Below are 23172 nucleotides of genomic sequence, written 5' to 3'. Positions count from 1 at the left end.
GGGCCTGTAAGACGACCCTCTTCCGGCTAGCCTATACCTAGCTATGATGACAACTGATGTAACTGGCCAGCCATCTGTTTACAGGAAATTGAAATATGCTGTTTTAAAGTTTTAACTGTTTAAATATTTAATTGTTTTATACTTAATATTGTTTAAATTTTATGTTTGATTAAATTGTTGGAAGCCGCCCTGAGCCATTCGTGGGAAGGGCGGGATATAAATCTCAAATAAATAAATAAATAAATATCAGGAAAAAAGGACAGGAGGCTCAGAACATCTAGAGCCAAAAATGAAGGGAATCCAGAAATCCTACTCTGGGTAGGTCCAGAAACTCTGTTCTTCACAAATGGAACGAAAGGGTTTATGAGGAACCAAGAAAATGGAATCAGTACAGACAGGGAGGGTGGAAAACATCTTTCCAAAACAATGGCGAATTTAACAGCTTTCCTGACCTACCAAAGTATCTTGAGATCCAGGTGCCAATCCCAACTGCACTACGGAAGCTTCCTAGGTGACCTTGGACCAGTCACACACTCTCACCCTATCCTACCTCTGAGGGTTGTTGTTGTTGTGAGGATAAAATGGAAGGCCTAATTTTTCCCGCTTGTGTTCACTGTGCATGTCCATTGGGTTTTCTTTGTCGTTCTGTATTGATCTTCCTCCTTTCAGCACTCAGTTCACTTTCTGATTGCTATTTCCCCCAATGTGTTGCAGTGTAGTAGACTTAAAGTGATGAGGCCTGAGTTCAAGTTCCTGCTCAGCTATCAAATTGCCAGCCTTCAAGTGGGGCCTGGAGATCACCCAGAATTACAGTTAATCTCCAAACAACATAAATCAGTTTCCCTGAAAGAATGGCCACTGAGAGGATGGCTATGGCATCATGCCCCCCCCCCCCGTCCTTCCTCTTCACAGACCCCACCATCCAGGACGAAGCTCACTCACTCTTGGACTGGCTTCCCTCATAGGGGGTGGGTAGGAGAGAAAACAGGAGCACCCAGTTCCTTGGAAACACAAAGGAGGAGAGAAGAGATTGGATTTATAACTTCCCTTCACTCAGAGTGCCTAACAATCTCCTTTCCCTTCCCCTCCCCACAACAGACACCCTGTGAGGTAGGTGGGGCTGAGAGAACTCTGACAGAACCCTTGAGAGGAACAGCTCTGACAGAGTTATGACTGACACAGGGTCACTCCAGCAGGTGCATTTGGAGGGGTGGGGAATCAAACCTGGTTCTCCCAGATTAGAGTCCATGCATTTAACCACTACACCTAAGGAAAGCAAAATGGCTGTGCAAATGTGAAAGGGCTATAATGGTTTGAAAAGAGACACAAAAACAACAGGAAGAGAAACTGTAATGTAAGCATAGCCCAGCAGGACCCTGGTTATGCAAATCCACCTCTGGATTTTTCTGTCCAACTGCAGAGTTGGGGATGGGTCAAGTCAGTAAATGACAGCAACCTTTATGACTTGTCCGGCAGTTATGAAATGGCTTCACCCACCTCCCCCCGCCCCCACCAAAGAAAACTGCAGAATTCAAGCAGCAGACTTTTCAACAAAACATCACTTTATAATAAACATAACATCTTTTCAATCTCTGGCATAACTGAAACACAAGTGGTATCTGAACACAGCTACCTTGGCAGGGACAGGATCTCCAGTGTCCATCAGAAAAGGCAGGCTGAACACAGGGCAAAACCTAGCAGATAGTGCCCATTAAAGAAAAGAGGAAATCCCAAATAGTAACTGAAACATGCAGGAACTCGTCTTCCTCTGTAGGCTCTGCAGCAGTTCCTCTCTTGTGCTTGAGGAGAACGAAGGCTGGAGAGATCGAGGGGGGGGGGGTCTGTTCAGAGCTCTCCTGTATCTTTTACAATGGGAAAGGCATTACTGTCACTTTAAGGAATAAGATACAAAGGGGAGGGGGGAAGGAATGTTGGGAAATGGAGGGGGAAATATTTCCATTTTACCCCAGTCAATTTTGGTGGCTGGAGACAGGAGAGGTCTTCACAGGGCTTGAAAAAAAGAATATTGAGAAATACTATTTTTTTCTTGATGGTCCTGGTGTGAAGAAAAGGTCCTAGGAAGAGATTTTGAGGTGGCCTTTTCCATACACCCAAAAGAAGGGAAGGAGGGTCGCTCCAAAGAAGGAGGCTCCAGAGAACTCATAGAGAAGGGCTGCTCGGTCAGCATCAAAAAAGGCCACTCGACCCCCAGCATAGTTCAGGCACACTCGGATCCTCTTCAGCTCCCCAGTCACAGTCAGGGGAGGGTAAGCTTTTATACAAACCCTGTGCATCCCTGCCCACTTCCCCACAGCCCAGATCCCTTCCTCAGGAGCAAAAGTGAGGCCTCCCTTCCTCCTCACAGACTTACTGGCCACCCCCACAATCCAGCTTTCCTCACTTCCCACAATGACTTCCCAGAAATGGCAGCCTCCTGTGAATCCCTCACAGCCCAGCACAGCCAAATACTTCTCAAATCTCTCTGGACTGGTGGGCAGAGCTTGAGGTTTTTCTCCAATTTGCACGCTTTTCTGACCCTCAGAAAGGATGAGCCATGGACTGGCCGTGTCTGGATCCAGAGTCACATTTGCTGTTGAGAGAAAATGAGGAGACAAGAAGTGAAACGGCATCAGCTGGGGGATTTCACCACTGGCCTGTTTGGCTTCCTTCTCCTGCCAGTCATGGCCTCCTCCCACTAGGCTTCCCAACCCCCCTGCCCTGGCGGGGGACCCCCAAATTTGCGGCCTCCTCTCCCACTCTCCAAAAATCTGGAAGCGGGGTGGGGCGGAGAACATGCATGTAGGCATCATGTCGTTGTAGAGCTCCGGATCCGTTTGTAAAATGTGTGCCTTTAATGCTGCGCAGGAAACAGGAAAGGCTTCATTGGAAAGGGTCAGTAATAGTTTCCATGGAGAACGGCCCCTCCCTTTCTTTTGCTTTCATTTTCACAGCAAGTAGAGTTCTGCAGGAAGAAGATCTAGTATGGTAAGTATTTGTGTGTGTAAGAGAGAGGGAGGGGGCAGGGGATTCCCTGGTTTGGAGGCCCTCCCCCCCTTTAGAAAGCGTTGGGGTGGAGGGAAATGTCTACTGGGCACTCTATTATTCCCAATGGAGAACGATTCCCATAGGGAATAATAGGGAATTGATCCGTGGGTATTGGGGGCTCTGGGGGGGCTATTTTTTGAGGTAGAGGCACCAAATTTTTAGTATAGCATCTAGTGCCTCTCCCCAAAATACCCCCCAAGTTTCAAAACGATTGGACTAGAGGGTCCAATTCTATGAGCCCCAAAAGATGGTGCCCCTATCCTTCATTATTTCCTATGGAAGAAAGGCATTTAAAAAGGTGTGCTGTCCCTTTAAATGTGATGGCCAGAACTCCCTTGGAGTTCAATTATGCTTGTCACACCCTTGTTCCTGGCTCCACCCCCAAAGTCTCCTGGCTCTGCCCCCAAAGTCCCCAGATTTTTCTTTAATTGGACTTGGCAACCCTACCTCCCACCTCTGCCACCCTCTCCTTGGTCATCAGGCTCTCCTGCCTGCTCCTGCCCTTCTAAAAGGCAGAGCTGTCTTCCCGCATGCTTCAGAAGGCAGACAATGTACACAACAAGCACCCACAGGGACACCATCTATTTCCTCCCGTATCCCATCCTGAAAAGAGAACTATGAAGAAGAGAAAAAAACAATGGCATTTTCAGTCACAGGCTTCTTTGGTTAGAAATCACACACAAGAACAGAAGATTTGTCTCCCTTATCAGGAATCTTCCTTCTCGCTGGTCCTGGGGTGGGGCAGTCTCTACTTCTGGGAGAAGCTCATTGCTGGAGACCGGGAGAGTCCGGAACCTTGCAATTCCGGGAGGGGAGGAGCTTCGCTCCCAGGCCCCAGTGTGGCCCCGAAGCAGCACAACTCCCTCTCCAAATGATCAAACATGAAATCAGACTTCCAATAAAATGGTCCAAAAAAACCTCCAACCAACCACACAGAGAACAGGGTGAAGAACTCAAAAGAGACGCCCACCAGTTCAGGAAACTGAAATGGAGGCAAAGAAGCCCCATAGAGTCAATACAGCACACCTACTCTGGCTCAAGTGCCTTCTGAGAAAGGGAATTCGCCCCCTTGAATGGGAAGAGACTGCCCTACTCTAGGACCACCGACAAGGAAGATGCACAGTGAGACAAATCTTCCATTCTCCAGTGGTCTGGGGTGGGGAAGTCACCACATCTGACACATAAGAAAGCAGCATGCCTCAGAGAGGGGAAGAATCTCAGACTCTAGCCTGAAAAGGTATGCTACAGGACCACTTTCTTCCAAAAGTAGGCTCAGCTGAGCTCATTTTGTCAATCCTTTAATGCCTGGTGAATGAGTGGAACAATTTCCAGGCTGCAGCCCTACAGACCACCTCTAAGGAAGGGAAGGACCGGATAATGCTGAGGTTTCTGCCCCTCTGAGGGAGTGGGCTGTAACACCTGAAGGGGGATCCAGTCCCCTGGACTTATATGCCAGGAAAATGCAGCCTCTGACCCATCTGCTGATTTGTGGATGTGGAGACCTTATGGTAGGGGTGTCATATGTCCCACTCACAGACCAAATCAACCCTCCCAGGGCTTCAATCAGGCCCACGAGGCTCTTTTACTCCCCCTCCCCCCTCGTGTCCTCACCCATTCCCCAGCTCCTGCTGCCTTGCCTTTACAGGCTGAAGCAGGAATCAAAGCTGCATAGATGTGCAGTGGAGCAAAAATATACTCCACATTTTCCTTGCAACTTTGTGCTGAAATATGTTTCAATGGAGTGGAGCTCGGTTTAATTTCCCAGCATTCCTATGGCCAGCTGGGAAAACCCAGAAGGTGCCTGAATGCAGTGGGGAAGCAAGGAAAAAACCTGCGACACATTGAACAAGGGGCAGAGCCAGAACTGACAGAAATATCCTTGGTACTTAATACTTAATTCATATTCCCAACCTCCCCCCACAGCTGCTGCAAAAATTAATGCCTGTTCTGATATCCTCAGTAAGAATTTTAATAGACCTGCAATATTACCAGTTGGAACCTCTTCCGGACTGGAGTTACCAACACGGAGCCATTGAACATCAGACATGATCTACTCTGGGATGGGACCCTGCTGCCCCAATAGCCACCTTCGGTGTTGTTGTGTCTTGCATTTCAGTCCTAAAGTTGCAACACAGCGAACACTACAGAGGCGACCAGTGGAAGCCCACTGGTCCCCAGATGTAGCTCGCAAATATGCTCCGCCAATCAAAATCTGTGGCGGAAAGTTTAACTGGCCAGGATTGGACCTGGCCAAACACAGGGTTGTTCCGGGTTATGTATATAATCGGTACCCAGCCCGCGTTTCCACGCCTTGTGACGTATTCGCCAATAAAGCATGTTGCCTTCAACACGTCTCGTCACTCAATACATTACAGTGGCGACGAGGATGGGATCCTAGCCAGGTAACTTCCCAAGCAGGACTTCCCTGACCTGGCCAGAGACAAGGAAGGCACGCAGTCTAGGGAGATTGAAGCGCCCGCCTTCGCCATGGCTAGCCCGAGTGGGACGACAGGCCACCTTGCAGAGTTCAACCCCGCCAACCCCGATAGGTAGGAGACCTACACGGAGCGGGTCGACTGCTACCTACGAGCGAACATGATTACGGATGATAGCCGTAAGAGAGACGTGCTCCTGAGTGTCTGTGGGGAGGCCACATTCGAGATCGCAAAGGGTCTCTCGGCCCCCGCAAAGATCATGGAGAAAACGTACGAGGAGATAGTCAGACTCCTGACTGGGCACTTCTTGCCCCAGCCATCTATCATCGCCCACTGATTTCTCTTCTACAAAAGGGATCAAGGGGCGGGAGAGACGGCCGCAGTCTACCTGGCCGCCCTCCGCCAACTTGCGGGGAACTGCAGCTTCGACAAGCTGGATGAAGCCCTGAGGGATCGATTCGTCTGGGGCCTCCGAGATAAAAGACTGCAGCAAAAGCTCTTCGCAAAGGAGGAGCTCACCCTCCTTCAACTCACCTTCAACGAAGCCACCACGTTAGAGAGAGCCACCAAAGCTTTCCACAACCCGTGAGCAGAAGCCGTCCACCAAGAGGAGATGGCACTGGGCAACCCAAAGGAGGAGGAGGCACACCAGCTCCGTCGCCAACTAGGAATGGGGCCGAGAGCGCCTACTCAGCCACGAGCGACCGAGAGACCAGCCAATACCAAGTGCGCCAGCTGTGGGGATCCATACGAGCGACGGGACTGCCCCTATTGCAACGTAGACTGCAGGAACTGTAGAAGAGTGGGCCACATAGCGCGGGCTGGCTGGGACAAGGCCACCCGCAGACGCCAGTCCACCAACCACGACTCAACTGATGCCTACTCGACTGCATCAACTAGCCTGCAGGTAATGAACCTGCCCCTCACCACCCCCGATAAGGTCAGGGTGCCGGTCCTAATCGAGGGCACTCCCATGCCTAATGGAGCTGGACTTGGGCTCTTCCATCTCCATAATTTCGGAGGAGTCTCTAAGAAAACTTTGTCCCCGTCGTTGGCCCCGGCTGTGACCGGCAGACTTCATACTGAGGGATTTAAAAAAAAAAACCCTGTACAGATTTTTGGTTGGGCCACTCTTAGGGTAGAGTTTAAGAACTTTAGGGGCACACTGGACATACTCGTGGTCAAACGCCAGCTCACCACATTACTGGAGCTGGCCTGGTTTTGACCGCTTTGTATTCAGATAGTGGGGGTGCAGCAGCTGCAAACGCAAAATTTCGAGCACGTGAATTTCGGGAATTTCCGTAAGTGTTTGATGAATCCCTGGGGTGCTACAAAGGGCCTCCCATTACCTTACCCCTAGATCCCCACGTGAGACCGATAAGGCTGAAGGCCAGGCGAGTTCCATTCGCTTTTAAGCCAAAAATAGAAGCAGAGCTAGACCGCCCAGGGAGTGCTAGAACCGGTTTCCTACAGTGCATGGGAAACACCCATAGTCACTCCAGTGAAGCCTAATGGAGATGTGTGCATCTGCGCGGACTATAAGTGCACAATAAATAAGGCACTTCATGACAATCCATACTCCGTTCCGGTGGTCAGCCACGTACTGGCAGCCCTAGCAGGCTCTAAGATTTTTGGAAAACTGGACCTGGCCCAGGCGTACCAGCAACTCCCGGTGGATGCCAAGACAGCAGAGGCTCACCATTGTGACTCACAGGGGTGCTTTTTGGGTGCGGCGGTTGCAATTTGGGGTTAGTGTGGCTCCGGGGATTTTTCAGAGCATAATAGACTCTCTTCTCAAGGGGATCCCCAAAGTGCAACCGTTTTTTGATTACGTTCTGATCGCCGCCCCGGATGCTGAGGAATTCAGCAGCCGTCTGCATGAGGTACTCCGCCGTTTCCAGGCGGCGGGACTTAAAGTGAAGCAGGAGAAGTGTTCCCTCAGGGTGTCGAGGGTGAAGTTCTTGGGGTTTGCAGTAGACGCCACGGGAATCCACCCAATGGCTGGCAAGACCAGAGCAATAGTTCACGCCCCGGCCCCTACGTGCAAGGCGGAGTTACAAAGTTTCTTGGGCTTATTAAATTTTTATGATTCATTTTTGCCCCACAAAGCGGCCATCGCAGAACCCCTTCATAGGCTCCTCAATAAAAACGCCCCGTGGGTCTGGGGAAAAAAGCAGGCCGCTGCTTTTCAGGCAGTCAAGAACCTCCTAGTTTCCAATGATGTGCTCCACCATTTTGATGAATCTCTCACGTGCGATGCTTCCCCGTACGGGGTGGGCACCGTTCTGGGGCACCAATTCCCGGACGGGAGGGAGGTTCCTGTAGCCTATTATTCGAGGACCCTGACCCCCAAGGAGCGCAACTATGCCCAGATAGACAAGGAGGCCTTGGCAATTGTGGCAGGTGTGCATAAATTCAATGACTACCTGTACGGTAGACGTTTCACTATTGCAACGGACCACAAGCCGCTACTGGGCCTCCTCGCCCCAGACCGCCAGATGCCGCAAATTCTGTCACAGCGCGTCCTGCGGTGGAATTAGTTCCTCAATTCATACACATATGCCCTGGTCCACTGCCCTGGCAAAGCTATGGGACACATTGACGCCCTCAGCCGCCTGCCGGACCTCACCCCTGCCCACCATGAGATGCTTATAGAGACTCTTCCAGAGAGGCCCCTCCATGCCGCCAAGGAAGCTAGGGCCACGGGTAGAGACCGCATCCTCTCCCGTGTTTTAGACTGGGTGGGAAGAGGGTGGCCTGCGGGCAAACTGGATGCAAAATTCAGGGCATTCGCATCACGCAGAGAAGAACTGTCCATGCACAAGGGGTGTCTTCTCTGGAGAAGCAGGGTTGTGGTTCCCCCCACATTGCAGAAACAAGTGCTGGAAGCCGCCCTGAGCCTGCCTTCGGCGGGAGAGGGCGGGATACAAAAATAAATTTATTATTATTACACGAAACACATCCAGGGAGAGTGAGGATGAAGGCCCCGGCACGTAGCTATGTATGGTGGCCGGGAATGGACGAAGAGATAGAAGGGTGGGTTCAAAGGTGCCAACCCTGCCAAGAGTCCCGGCCTGATCCGCCCAGTGCCCCTGTCCACCATTGGGAGTCCAATAGGTTACACCTAAACTTTGCGGGTCCATATCAGGGCCAAATATTCTTTATTCTTGTAGATGCATGCACCAAGTGGTTGGAAGTGATTCCCGTAGCTTCAACCTCCATCGCAGCAGCGGACAGAGCTTTGCACAGGGTCTTTTGCACTCATGGGATCCCCGATACCCTCGTCGCGGACAATGGGACCGCTTTCACCTCCCCGGAATTCCGGGAGTTCTTGAAGATTCCTCATCCAGCACATTCGGTCCGCCCCCTTCCATCCAGCCACCAACGGCCAAGCAGAGCGCATGGTCCGCACCACTAAAGAGGCCCTGGGTCGCATTGTACAGGGAGATTGGGACCACCGCCTGGCAGCCTTCCTATTTGATAACAGAAACACCCCCAACCCCGTCACCACGTTAAGCTCTGCCGAGTTACTAATGGGGAGGAAGCTGATCACTAGGCTAGACAGGTTGCATCCTGACCGGGCCACGGACCTCCGCAGTTCCCCCGAAACCAGAGAAGCCGCTAGGGGGTTCTTTCCAGGGGATCCAGTGTACGCTAAGAACTTTGCAAGTGGCCCAGAGTGGTTAGCCGCCCGGGTGCTGCAGGTCACCGGGTCCCACTCCTACGAGGTCTCGTCGGAGGGGAGCCATATCCTAAGGAGGCATATCGACCAGCTCCGCTGCCACACTTTATCGGAAAACCGACAGCAATTGGGGGAGCGGGGGAGAACTGACAGCAACACCCCTGGGAGCTACCCAGCCTATGCTGCCCGCACCGACTACATGGGCGGAAGACCACCATAGCGATGGGAGCGACCCCCTCAGAGAGGAAATTCCGGAAGAGCAACAAGCGGTGGACAGTCCTCTTCAGGCAGCCCCCCACCACGAGGAACCAGCCGCCCCGCCAGCCACGGCGGCCGCTCCAACTCCCCAAATAACCCCAAGGAGGTCGACCAGGGAACGCAAGGCGCCAGCCTATTTGAAAGACTTTGTGTCCAGAACTAGGGGGGGAGGAGTGTTGTGTCTTCCATTTCAGTCCTGAAGTTACATCACAGCAAACGCTACAGAGGCAACCAGTGGAAGCCCACTGGTCCCCGGATGTAGCTCGCAAATATGCTCCGCCAATCACGATCTGTGGAAGGAAGTTTAACTGGCCAGGATTGGACCTGGCCAGATGGAGGGTTGTTTCGGGGTATGTATATAATCGGGACCAGGCCCACATTTCCGCGCCTTGTGATGTACCTGTCAAGAAAGCATGTTGCCTTCAACACGTCTCGTCACTCACATTACAAGGGGGAGAATAGCAAGACTTTTCTTATGGAGCTCAGTCAAGCTCTTGCCCGGCAGCCATTCTCCCATCATTTCAATATGGCAGCAAGTAGGTGAAAAGAGGCAGTTCATCTCCTCAGAGTTCACCTTTTCTTTCATCCTTACCAACATCCGCAGAGCAAGAAGGAACTGGCTGTGGTAGGGAGGGTCAGCTTTTGAGAAACAAGAGTGTTCTGTAGTAGGCTTGCCAATCCCCAGGTCCCAGCGGGGTTTCTTTCACTTTTGCAGGCTCCTTCCCCTCCTCCCAGTCAGCTGGCCAGCGAGGGAAGCCTCGCCCCCACAGCCACCATGTGCCTTTCTACTTCTGGAGACATGAAAGATGCTTGAAAAGACTTACTTTTTAGACGGTGTGTCTGTGCCTTTAAATCCAGAAGCCAGGCTGAATGTGGGTGGGGTGAGCTGGCAGAACAACATGGTTGCTCCCAGTAACTGTGACAGGAGCCCAGAACCTCTGTATTACAATCTTTTCAGAGGTCGTTTGCATAGTTAGGGGTAAACTAGAACCTTGGTTTCTCCTGTATTAGTCTGAAGAACTTGGAACTTCAGCAACTCATGAGTAATTGCCCCAGTGAGACCACACAAGTGTGAAAGTGCAAACTGTTTATTTGGGGGGGGGGGGAGGGAGGGAGGGGGAGAGAGAGAGAGAGAGAGAGAGAGATAGAATGTTTACAGGGAACATGCAGCTGCTTGGGGTGAGGAAATAAAGACTGTATTCAGGGGAACTGCACTGCTGTATTCTTATTTATTTATTTCAGGGAATAGGAAAGTCTCTTGGCTCCACCCTCAAAGTCTCCCACCCCCAAAGTCCCCAGGTATTTTCTGACTGACTTGGCAACCCTCTTCTGCAGTGCTATCTCTGAGAACACCAAGCAGAAGAACACAAATTGTAAGGTGAAGCTTTTTAGTTTATAAACAATTCATCCATTTATGAAGAAAAATGTACCTTTCTGCAGATGAAGTCCAGAATCCAGAGTGTCTGAGGAAGCAAAGGAACAGGAAGTGAGTGGCAGACCTTTCTACTTATCACAAATCTTGGGACAAAAATATCAGCTAATACTATTTTCTTTTGGGCAGGGAAGGCAGCATGATATAGCCCAACATTATCAAATCTTGGAAGCTGGGTTGGTACTTAGATAGGAAACTAAAGAAGACTCTGCAGAGGAAGGAAATAGCAAACTGCCTCTGTTTCTCACTTGCCTTGAACACCTCTTGGTGGGGTCGCCAGAAGTCATTTGTGACTTGATGGCACATAAGTACATATTCCTTATGAGTTACAGCTAAAGGGTCAAGTAAAAGCTTTTTCCAGGTGGGGGGGGGGACTGTGTACAAATATTCAAATTTGCTTTCACAAGTCACTGGAGTTACTTGAGATTCATGTCATAGAAAGTATCCTAAGGACTGCAGCCCAAGGGTCCAATCTGGCTAAATTTAGGACGTTTCTAGACACAGCTTCTACAGTGCCATCCTGAGCAGAGTTACACCCTTCAAACTCACTGATTTCAATGGGCTTTTGACTTTAAAGACACAGAACTAAAAAGAGAAGGGGGGGGAGTGTCCCTGAAATCGATCCAGTGGCTGTCTTCATTAAATGCAGATGCCCTGAAGGGCAGTTTCCCTCCCCTTCCGTATCATTTCAGGTGCTTGCTTGACCATCTACCTCACCATGTGCCCTTGCATGGTCACAGTAATGATCAGAGATCAACATAGAATAATGTCGAGAAGTCCATGTAATGCAATTCTGAGCTGGAGTTATGGCAGAATTCTCATCAGAAAACTTTACACGGTGAATTAAAATGGCCTTCTGAACTGATACATAAACTCCCCACGTTCCTGGGTCTGTTAACGATATAACCATCCTGGAACATCAGGCCCACTCTAATGTCCAGTTTGGAACTCTTGCAGTGTTTCTTCATTACCTTTGAATTGCCTCTTGATGATCTCCAAAGGGGGATTGAAATGTGAGAAGTACCAGATGTGCCACTTCAGGGCAAGTGGGAAATCCACTGGATTCTCAAATGACTCCTTTTCTTCATACCTGGAGAAAATCCCATTAAGATGCTATCCAACCAATTCAGAATCTCCCCTGTCCCAATGGATTAAAGAAGTAAAGCACTGCCAGAGAGCCACGAGAGACCCAGGCTGATGCTGAAAACACTGAAAGATTGGGGGGGGGGGCCTTTTGGACAGGCCTGTAGCCAATGGGGGGCCTGGCCCCTCAACCCAACCCCACCTTCCACCTGTATGGCCCCTCCTGATAACCCAGCTCTACCCAGTGCTTCCGTGGCCCCCGCTCTCTCTGTGGCTGCTGCTCTGGCAGCCGCTGATCTCCCCACCACTCTGTGGCACCTCCCCCCTCCCTCCCACCGACACACAAGTAAAGCAGCGCAGAGGCCAGCAGCTGCCTCCTCCCCACTTCCTCCCGATTGCTGCTTTTCCCGCTGATCAGCTGATGGGGGGAGGCTGCAGCTTTGAAAGAGTCCCGCTTTTCCAGCGCTTCGGTCTGTCGGTGGGTGGGAGGGAAGGGGGAGGCACTCCGGAGGGGAGTGGGGCCGCCACAGCGGTGGGCCCCTCCATCTGAAATTTAATTCGGTGGGTCCCCCCACCTAAAATATTCTGGCTATGGGCCCGCCTTTGAAGAGAAATGTTCACCTCAGTGTAGCTCCTGCTTTGTTAAGAACTGGACCTGGGTTCGACACAGCAACTGCAGAGAATGGCTACCACAAAACAATACAGCTGGTTTTGTAAACTAAATAGCACTGTAGAAATTAATTGTTCATTTTTCCTGCTCCTTGTGCTGCGTTTTGTGCATGTGGAACAACAAAAACAGGGAAGTCCCCTGCCCAACTCTGTCTTGGCATGAAACAAATGACATGAGGAAGAGAAGGCAGGAGCCCTCCCTCTCCCAGAGTGGCATCTGAGGCCTAAACAGGGTCTGCTTTCTTTTTTTAGAGCCATTTGCTGCAGGTGGCATGTGACACTGTGGAGCCCAGGCCAAACTATCTTTTTAAAAAGCAAATGTCTGGTTTGGTCCTAAGAACTGCAACCCCAAATCCCCTGCTCCCGTCTGTCTCGCAAATGTCCAGGTAAAGAACAAGAAAGCTCTTGAGGGTTCTGGACAAGGACTATCCCGGCTGTCTGTCTGTCTGTCCCTCTCTCCCCTCGACCCCTGACATGAAAAAGGCCAAAAAATAGGTGAGGGAATGACTGCTGTTCCTGCAATACTGAATGAAGGACAAATTCACAAGTGGAAACAGCCGTGGCCAATCTGCTGCTACCATTGCAGAAGGATTTATATAAAGGGACTGATGGTAAGCTGCGGCAGCCGTTTTGTGGCTGACATCATCTCCTGTGGCAGCCTCCTTCACACCAGGTCAGCATTCCAAAGCTGCCAGCAGCCTCAAAAAGTTGGAGACCCTTGTTCTAGAGGTGCACATCTCGGTGCCAACCCAGACCACCCACCATTTCACTACACAATTTCCTGCTGACAAGGCTCTGTGTATAAGCCGTTTGCCACTGAAAGATGGCTGGAGATCTGATTTGGCTCTGAGTCAAGATTCTGAAGGACTGTGTTCTTCAAGGCTACTCAGTCCAATCCCAACATTATGAAGGTTAATGCTGAAGGCCTACTTACTTCTGCAAGGTGCTTCTGGCATCCTGAGGAAAAATGGCAGAGAGAAAAAGAAAAGAAGAAGATATTGGATTTATATCCCGCCCTCCACTCAGAGTCTCAGAGCAGTCACAATCTCCTTTACCTTCCTCCCCCACAACAGTCACCCTGTGAGGTGGGTGGAGCTGAAAGGGCTCCCACAGCAGCTGTCCTTTCAAGGACAACCTCTGCCAGAGCTATGGCTAACCCAAGGCCATTCCAGCTGCAGCAAGTGGAGGAGTGGGGAATCAAACCCGGTTTTCCCAGATAAGAGTCCACGCACTAAACCACTACACCAAACTGGCTCTCAGTGCTTGCTAAGAGACCTCAGTGCTTGCTAAAAGATCATACCAGGAAAACCTGTCTGGAAGATTCTACCCTGTGGCATTTTGCTTGTGTCCAGCTAGCAGACTTCACTCAAAGACTGGGGTAGATCTTCATAAAGTGGAAGAAAAATCTCTGTGAGGTTAATATCAGCAGACAAAGTGGAGCCATTTTGGAGTGGTGTGATCTGCTCCGACAACTTAACAACGATAGTGTTCACAGAGATTTTTCTTCACATGGAAGGCTTCTGGCCACCTGCAGATGCAAAGGCATTCCTAGCAACGATTCTTCCATCAGCCTTGCATCACTGCAAGACTTCCTCCCTCTTCCCTGCTACATTGCTGAGCCAGCTTGCAGGAGTTTCCCTGCAAGATGGCTCAACAAAAAAAGGGAAGGGAGGGTCTAGCCATCAATACCATGGTATCTGCACAGATGTGAAGGGCAGGCAGAAGGAAGCTCAGCGGTGGTAGGAAAAGGTGTGCGGATGCCATTCCTGTAACCACCTGTTGTGTGTCTGTGTGCATTTGGACTGCACAACTGCAAGCCACCACTATAAGCCATGTTCCCTGCCCCACAGACATCCCCCTTTTAAAATGTACTGTGAAAAACCTTGCATGGAATCCTCACTCCAGGAGTGGGTAGGTTTCACAGAGCCCCTGCTTTTGTCCAGTCTGCCCCTGGCTGGAGATGCAAAAGGACAGAGAGGAAAACAGCTCACATGCAGAGATGAAAACTTCCTAGCAGCATAAACTGGCCTTGTTTGCTTTTCTGCTGAGCAAAGGAGGCACAGAGAAGATTTGGAGCCAGCCTTTTCCCCTAGGGGACCCTGCCTGTTCCTGCCACCCTCTCACCTGCAGGAAATCACTGACTGGGTGCTGACACTTCTCTTCCATCTCCCGGATGAGGCTTTCGAGAGAGGAGAGGGCCTCAGAGAGTTCGGCCAGGTGCTGGTCCCTTTTCTTTGCCACCTCCATCTCCACCTCTTCCATCTGGGCCAGCAAAAGCTTCTCTTGTTCCTCCAGAAACGTGTGCAGTTGCCTGAACTTTGCTACTGCCTCTTGCTTCTCTCCTTGGGTTTGTTTCTGAAATGGAAAGAGAAGAAAATCGGTCCAGTGTCAGGAACACAGCTGGTCTCTGCGGTGGGAAGAGGCACTTGAGAGCCTCCTATGAGAAGAGCACTTTGGCCTTTCAGAGATCACAATTAACACTCAGCAGGGAAAGCGGAAGATCCACCAGGCCCAGCCTCAGGGCCAAAGAACACAAGGATCTCCCTCCAACTCCCGCAGGGGTTCTTTCAGCCACAGAGGATTCAGTCTGCAGCAGAAGACCCAGAGAAAAGAAGGGGGGGCTTGAGTCCATTTGTTCCCCCACTAGAACACCCTTCATAGGCTGACCCCCCCAATCCATATTGGGGGATGATATACTATTTGAGTAGAAACCCCACTGAGGGCAAAAGAGTCCCTTCACCTTGCTTCGTCTTCCAATGTAAACTGCAGCTTCCATGGCTGCATTTTGGGCAAGGAAAAATTGCAGGGGAGGGGGGAACTACACACTACTCAGTATCCCAGGTACTTTCCCCACCTTAGAATCTGCGATGGCTTAACCCCACTTGGCCCAATTCAGCATCGCTGGGCTCCTATCAACATTTGCAGCAAGCATGAGGAGGAGGCAGAGACTCCTCCCAGGTTGCTTGCTGGTGCATTTACACATATGGGGCCTGAACACGTGTGTTCTTCTGCCTGTGATTCTCTCTACAGCAAAGAGTGCCTTGGAAAGTCAACTGATGCTGCTCGAAACAAAACATCTAGGGCACTGGAGGGCAGGGAGCTCCCGAGGCACAAGAGCGTGCAGTTCCACAGCATCCCCAGACTCACCACCCAGGTAATACCTCTGCTTAGAATTGCAATGTTACCCCTACCTAAGAGCTGCCTTTGGGGCCTGTTCTGCTGAATACGGACCAGGCTGTGCATCTAGGGATGCCAGCCTCCAGGTGGAGCCAGGGGAGCCCCTGAATTGCTCATTTCCAGACTACAGAGATTGGTTGCCCTGGAGAAAACATGCTTTGGAGGGTGAATTCTGGTTTTAAACAATTTTATTGATAGCATATGGTAACAATATCCATTTATATCATCTCTATCCCTAACCCATATGATATTTTCTAATCCCCCCTCCCTCCGTTACTAGACTCCCGCCGATGTTATATACTTAAAGTTCACTTATAAAGGTACCTTTAACTATAACAATCTAAATTGATATTCTACCTTTTCTAATACTCATTATTAAAAAATTGTCCAATGTCTCTTTACATTCCATTCTTTCTCTACATAACCTCTAAATTTCTTCCACTCCCCTTTAAACACTTCCAAATCATAGTCTCTTAGAATTCTTGTTAGTTTATCCATCTCACTCCATGATAAAATTTTCACAATCCAATCCCATTTCTCTTGCATTTTTTCTTGCTTCCACAACTGCGCATACAATGTCCTAGCAGCTGAGAGCAAGTACCAAATTAAAGTTCTATCTTCTTTTGGAAATTTTTCCATTTGTAATCCAAACAGAAAAGTCTCTGCTACTTTCTTGAAGTCATATCCTGGAATCTTAGATATTTCTTGTTGTATCATCTGCCAGAACTTTTTCGCTCTTTCACATGTCCACCACATATGATAAAAAGAACCTTCATGTTTCTTACATTTCCAACATCTATCTGACATCTTTGCCAATTTTTTAGGAGTCATATACCACCTACACATCATCTTAAAACAATTCTCTTTAATACTCTGACATGTTGATATTCTCATAGAGTTCTTCCAAAGATATTCCCATGTACCCATCTGTATTTCCTTGTTTGCATTAATTGCCCATTTAATCATTTGAGATTTTACTACTTCTTCTTCTGAAGACCATTTCAACAATAACTTATATATTTTATATATTTTCGATATTAATTTTTCATTATCTCCAAGCAGAACCTTTTCCATTTCTGTTGGTTCGCGTCTAATTCCTTCAGATTTAATATCATTTTCCATCAAACTTTTTATTTGTTGCATTTGAAACCAGTCATACTTGTTGTTCAGCTCTTCAGCAGATTTTAATTCAACTTTATCACCTTGGATCTTTAGTAATTGATTATATGACAACCCTCTCTCTTCATCAGATTCAACCATTATTTTTATTACTTCTGCTGGTACTATCCATAACAGCTTTCTTTCATCACCCTATTTCTTGTACTTTATCCATGTATTTAACAAATTATTTCTGATATAATGGTGAGATAAAAACCATCCATCTTTTTTTCCCCATAGTACATATAAGCATGCCAGCCAAATTTGTTTCCATGAGCTTCTAGCAATGAGCTGGAGGGTGAATTCTATGGCCCTGTGTCAGTTCTGGATTAACCATTAAGCAAAAGAAATACACGCCTAGGGTACCAAGGGAAGGGGACACCCCACAGATTTTTCTCATAACTCTCATGCCCTTAACTTTTTCACTGGTGCACTCAGAGCTGGCCATAGGGCGCATGAGTGCCCCAGGCAGCCTCACTGCCCACTGCCCTCCCGCGCTATGCCCCCAATTTTAACACCTGGGTGAAGCATGAAGCACTGCGCTCCTGGGTCTCTTTCAAGCCCGCCCCCCGCCATTCAGCTGATTGGCGGGTAAAACAACACTGAGGCAGAAAGGACGAGGAGCCACTGAAAAAGCAGCCGCTGCTCCTCCCCACTTCCTCCCCACACTATCCAGGGAGGAAGTGAGTAGGCAGTAGCTTTTCAGCGGCTCCTCATCCTTCCTGCCGCCACTGCCCAACGCTGATCCTGGTGAGCAGCCAGCCTCTGCGCTGCTTTACTCGCCAGTCAGCTAATTGGCGGGGGCAGCAGCCTTGAAAGAATCCCTGGAGTGCGGTGCTTCACCAGGGCATTAAAACTGGGAGGGAGGAAGGGGAGGCAAATAGGAATTTGTCTAGGGGATAGGAGCGAGGGCCGATTTTGGCGCCCCCACCCTACCAGCACCCTAGGCAAATGCTTAGTTTGCCTAGTGGGCAGGCCGGCCCTGGGTGCACTCAACTGCTAGTTAGTGCTAAACAAATACAAATAATATAGCAAATACAAATTATACTTAATATAGTTGTGAGGTCTGGTCTGGGGGATGGATTAAAAATGTGAATTTTTAATCTCTTATTTCACCTTCAGCACTTCCTGAGTCTCAATGTTTTGTCAGTTAAGTAATGGAAAGGCAGTGGGGCAACGTTGTTGGGCTGTGATTAGGGCCACTCCACTTCCCAACTGAAGGGGAGGGGGCGGCCTCGTGAGCTGACATTTCTGCTCTTTGGACTCTGTTCATTCCCCAGCCACAGCGACACTTACAAGTAAGTCTTGGCTTTCCCTCTCAATGTCTCTTTTATACGCCACAATTCTCTCTCTCTCCTTCTTCAGAATCTCCAGACAGTTGCAGAACTGATCCTGGGGGGGGGGCAAAATTGAAATGCATTCTTTTTTAAAGGTTTACTCCATTCTCTTCCCTCCTGCCCACAACTACACACACATTTACACATACGTGCCCCAGCTACGGGTTGGATATTTTTTACATTAAAAACAATTATTTGTAGTCAATATATCACTAAATTGTGTTAACACTCCAGCAATCTGTCAAGTATTGCTTACTGTAAAGAGAAATGGCAAAACCCTCAGTGGTGGGGGATGGTAGTGAAAATCAATACCTTCCAGGGCTGGCTCACCCACTAGGCAAACTACATGGTCACCTAGGGTGCCAGCAGGATGGGGGTGCCGAATTCGGCCTTTCCCCCTCCCCCCTAGACAAACGCCTAGTTTGCCCCCTTCCTTTGCTGTGGAGGGGGGAAAGCAGACCACCAGTCTGTCTAGGGTGCCATGGGCCGTCGGGTCGGCGCTGATACTTCCCACACTTCCTCAAAAACCTCTTTTGATACGATCTTTAAAGAATGATCCAAATCAGGTTAGAGAAAAAAACTGCTGCAGATCTGCAGAAAATTGAGAAGACGAGTGGAAACGCCACAATGTTGCGCCAAACTGAAACCTCCTGCAATTTCAGAGGGGGCTGAATGCAAGAATTCTGGATAGAAACAGCCACAGTTGCAGGAAGCGGAGGTGGGGGGAGGATTCCTTGCAGTGCCACAATGCAGCGGGAGGGCCGGGGCTCAGTGGCAGAGCATCTGCTTGGCTAGCAGAAGATCCTGGGTTCATTCTCTTTGCATCGCCACTTGAAATGGTAGCCATTGATGTGAAAGACCTCCAGCTGAGTCCTTGGAGAAGCACAACTAGTCAGAGTGGGCCTGGACATGTGCAGCTTTCCTACCCCCCCCCCCCCCCCCCAGTGCTGTCCTTCTGATTTGAACTGCTTCTTCACAGCTAGGATGTGCAAATGAGAGACACACACAGAAAGGTTCCAAACCTGCACACATTCTCCCCCAGTCCCCAGGCAAAGAACAACTCCAGGACAGCAGATGACATCAGGAAAGCAGTGTGTGTATGTGGGGGGGGATTTAAACTGGGAATCAGGCAGCTGCCCCCTCCTTGCTCTGTCACACAGTCATCTGACTAGAGGGCAACACAGCCTGACGGGAAATGAACTCATCTCCCCATATTGGCCTCAGCAGTGGGGCAGGAAGCAATGCACTGGGGAGACACCAGGCCAGGAAGGAGGCAGCAAAGAGGTGTTGTCACTCCCCAATTTAGGCCCAGAGGCCAGGGCACAAATTGGAGGGAGTTTCCCTCCAAAGAGATCCCACCAACCTCCACCTTTTGGGTGTCCTACCTTGTACTCTTGGGAGGCCTCCTCAAGAGGAAGGACTTCGTGATCTCTGTGCGCCTTGGATCGGTCGCAGACCATGCAGATGAGGGCTTCATCGTCCTTGCAGAAGAGCTTCAGGGGCTCCTGGTGGTTCTGGCAAACTCTCCCTTTTCCAGCTGCCACTGCTGCCTGATGCCCAAAACCAAGACACAGGATTTGTTTCATTTTTTCCTCTCCCCCAGGACAGTTTCTCTCTGTGTGATGACTGGATATAGTTAGTATTCCGTTAAAAAATAACACCCACATCCACCCATCTGAATGTAACCAAGTTAACCCTATGGATTATGGTTCTCAGTTGGGAGTTTGGGGAGGGGAGAGGTATTTTCTTGATGTGAGGGATCTGGAGGTGCCGCTGTCAAGAAAGTGGCCTTTCTCCAAGCCATTTCTTGGCCTTTCAGATTTTGGCTCAGGGTTGGGGCCTAGTAAGTGACAGAAGGCCCCTATCAGGGAAACAAGTGTCCCGATGGCTTGCAGTTCAGAGAGAGATCAGGGATGAGAAGGCCACAGATCATGGAACCTTCAAGATCATGGAACCTTCAAGGCTGCGACCCAATGAGAGACTGGCAATCCCACCCCCTCATTCGCGCAAGGAACCTCTGTGTGTGTGTGTGTGTGTAAAAGCTTGCTTGGACTGTGGGCATACGCAAGCTGAAGAACGTGTTGCATGTCTAAGCAATGCCCAAGATTGGCCAAACGGGATCAGGCCAGCTGAGAGCAGTCTGGTCATCCTTTTGACTAGGTTGGGTGTTGTGTGGTCAGAATACTCGACTCTTGGATTTTGGACTCTGAAACTGAGACCCACAGGGAGTTTGGCAATCCCACCCCCTCATTTGCACAAGGAACCTGGGAAGGGGAAGGTGAGAGCTTGCTGGGACTGTGGCCACACATCTGAAGAACAAAAATTGCATTAAGACCTGGGAATCTCCTGTCTGCAGACTGGCAACCCCTCCCTGCTAGTGTAGTCGCTACAATAAGTTAGCCGCATAGCAGAATGGCAAACAAAGAACAATACACTTGTTCATTCTTTCAAGTTTCTGGAAGTTGCTTCTCAGGGGAAAGGGGCGTAAGAAATTAACAAGTCATTAGGCAGGTGCTTACAAATAACAAACCACAATTAATGGGGCGTGGTTATTAGATCAGGGGCAGGACCACTGACCACGCAGAGGGGGGCTTCCTCCTCGCGGACTCCCCCCTTCGCACCAACCTCTTGCAGAGCGACTCTCTCGGCTATTTCCACGAAGTTGGCCAACTGCTGGTTGGGGCGGAGGCTGCTTGGCTGAGCCCTTCCTCTGCACTGGGGGCAGGAAGGCTCGGCGGCCCCCGACCGCTCCCCCCAGCTGCGGGTGAGGCAGGCTCGGCAGAAGTTGTGGCCGCACTCGGCGATGGTCACCGGGTCCCTGAAGAAGTCCAGGCAGATGGAGCAAGAGGCTTCCTCGCAGAGGTCGTGCAGGGGATCCCCGGCCGCCATGGCAGCCGAGGAGAGAGACGAAGAGAGCTACTTTCGCTTTCCCAAAGAAGGACGGAGGGTTTCCCTTCCTGGGAATCAGCTCCCTGCCGGCGCCCAATCAGCGGCCGAAGAGCGAACCGGCGCCAAGAAAGAGAGTGGCGGGAAGGCAGCCCTTGGCAGGGAATTGGATCCAGGTGGGGAACAAAGTCTGAGTTCAGCTCAGACTTCATTTGGAGCAGGAGCTCACAGGAGCCCCGCTGCGGAACCTCTGAATTGTATCCTGCTCTTTCTTTCTTAACCCCCCCTCCCCAAAAAACACCTTGCTTCTGGGATCCACTGCCTGTGAGAATTTTGCTGAACTCTAAGCTTTGACAGACTTTCTAATATCCCCCCCCCCCTCCCACACACAAATAATGGGGAAATAACCCAAACATATAAAGCAGAGAGGCAGCAATCTTCATCATGCCACTATGGCCACGTAGGAGAAAGTACTTTAAAAAGTACGATGGGAATAAGGTTTTATTAGGACAGTTATCATTCAAGAAGCAGTTTAAGGTAGGTGCTGAGCTGATATAATTTAGGACACCTTCCGGTGATGTCAGGGGTGTGTGGCATATGCAAATGATTATGGAAATGAGTTGTGCTAATGAGCCCTGGCATCTCTTTTTCTATGAAATGACCCCTGGTTCAGCGGCACCTTTAAGACCAAAATGTTATATTCAAAGTATACGGAGAGAGGTCCCCTTTACCCTCCTTTGGCTGCTATTTGCAGGCGCCCCGGAGGGAAGAGGCTTCCCTTTGGTCTTTAGGGGACTGGCCCATGCAGTGTTCCAGGGGCTGAGAAGTTTCCCTGTAGGGCTTGACGGGAGTGGGGGGGAGGTCAGAGGTTTCCAGCAACTCCCCTCCCACAAAAAAAAAATCCTGGAAAAGTTCCCCCAAAGATGAGATTAAATCAGCAGAAAACCAAGAGTGCCTTGACCTGGATAGCCCAGGCAAACGCGATCTTCTCAGATCTCAGAAACTAAGCAGGGTCGACCTGGTAAGCGTTTGGATGGGAGACCTCTCTGGAATACCAAGTGAGGAAGACAAGGGCAGGCTTTATTCAGACACCTCTCTGAATATCCTCCTGGCCCCCAGTAGGGGTCAGTCACCAGAGGACACCATGACTTCCAGGTGTGTGCGCACACACACACACAAAATCACAAAAATACCAGCCAGAGAGAGAACCTAGCAGTAAGCTTCCTGAGTCTTCCCCCCCCCCCCCCCCCCGCTAAAACACCATCCGTATGCTGACTCTTGTTGCAAAGCAACAATGAAAAGATACAGTGTTTGAGCAGAAATGCCACTGGGGACAAAAGAACACAGAAGCCCCTTCCCCTCACTTGGTTTCCCTATTTAAGCTGCAGCTTCCCTAGCTACACTTTGGGCACGGAAATAAAACTCCCGGGGGAGAGAAATCTACATGCAGCCAGGGCTTTTTTTTGTAGCAGGAACTCCTTTGCATATTAGGCCACACACCCCTGATGTAGCCCATCCTCCAAGAGCTTACTGTAGGCGCTGTAAGAAAACCCCTGTAAGCTCTTGGAGGATTGGCTACATCAGGGGTGTGTGGCCTAATATGCAAAGGAGTTCCTGCTACAAAAAAAGCCCTGCAAGCATTCCAAGTACTCCTCCCCCTTAGAATCAGCACCGTTTGAATCCCACAAGTCTAAATTCAGTCTCAGTAGGGTAGCTATCAGTGATTCTAGCAAATTTTGGGGGAGGAGTGTTCAGGGAATGGGCTGTCTCTGAGTAAAATTCCAGCTGCAAGATTCCCCCCCCCCTTCTCAGTTCAGTACATACCAGGTGTTAGCTACTGGGGAGAGCAGCCCGCCTCAGCACTGACTGCACATGGCCCCTGTGCAGGCATCCGACAGCCCTGCCAATTCATTTTACTGGTTTCAGCTGGAACAGTTGGAAGGGGGAGTAGATCCAGGTGGGCACCTCTTTTGGTCTGAAGCAGCAGCACAAAGTCTGAATCCAGGGGAG

General features: G+C 50.0%; 1 protein-coding gene across 4 annotated transcripts; it reads right to left on the bottom strand.

The window, feature by feature from the left end:
- Positions 1-1541: 1541 nt before the first annotated feature.
- On the bottom strand, positions 1542-21286 carry LOC132572184 (E3 ubiquitin-protein ligase TRIM7-like). Of its 4 annotated transcripts, none has more exons than XM_060239013.1 (8): positions 20902-21286; positions 19662-19826; positions 18236-18331; positions 14729-14959; positions 13539-13561; positions 11824-11942; positions 10851-10883; positions 1542-2590 (listed from the first exon to the last, which is right to left on the bottom strand). In XM_060239013.1, exons 1-8 carry the CDS (start codon positions 21163-21165, stop codon positions 2076-2078), a joined length of 1446 nt encoding a protein of 481 aa, XP_060094996.1. In that variant the 5' UTR covers positions 21166-21286; the 3' UTR covers positions 1542-2075. The 4 variants fall into 4 exon arrangements, with proteins under 4 accessions (XP_060094996.1, XP_060094997.1, XP_060094995.1 ...); XM_060239014.1 differs by having other exon boundaries at positions 19662-19822; positions 20898-21209; XM_060239012.1 differs by having other exon boundaries at positions 20854-21184.
- Between the last annotated feature and the right edge of the window lie 1886 nt (positions 21287-23172).

Source organism: Heteronotia binoei, chromosome 5 (assembly GCF_032191835.1).
Source record: "Heteronotia binoei isolate CCM8104 ecotype False Entrance Well chromosome 5, APGP_CSIRO_Hbin_v1, whole genome shotgun sequence".
Classification (NCBI taxonomy): Eukaryota; Metazoa; Chordata; class Lepidosauria; order Squamata; family Gekkonidae; genus Heteronotia; species Heteronotia binoei.
Note: the sequence above shows the minus strand (reverse complement) of the source record. Positions and strands in the feature narration are given on the sequence as shown.

What these genes read in the sequence shown, in the direction of transcription:
- LOC132572184 (XM_060239012.1), bottom strand. Translation starts at nt 21,165, where the DNA reads ATGGCGGCCGGGGATCCCCTGCACGACCTCTGCGAGGAAGCCTCTTGC. An exon ending in AGGCCTCCCAAGAGTACAAG is followed by an intron (nt 18,332 to 19,661) that starts GTAGGACACCCA and finishes CCCCCCCCCCAG; the next exon opens with GATCAGTTCTGCAACTGTCT. An exon ending in GGGAAAGCCAAGACTTACTT is followed by an intron (nt 14,960 to 18,235) that starts GTAAGTGTCGCT and finishes TTTCCATTTCAG; the next exon opens with AAACAAACCCAAGGAGAGAA.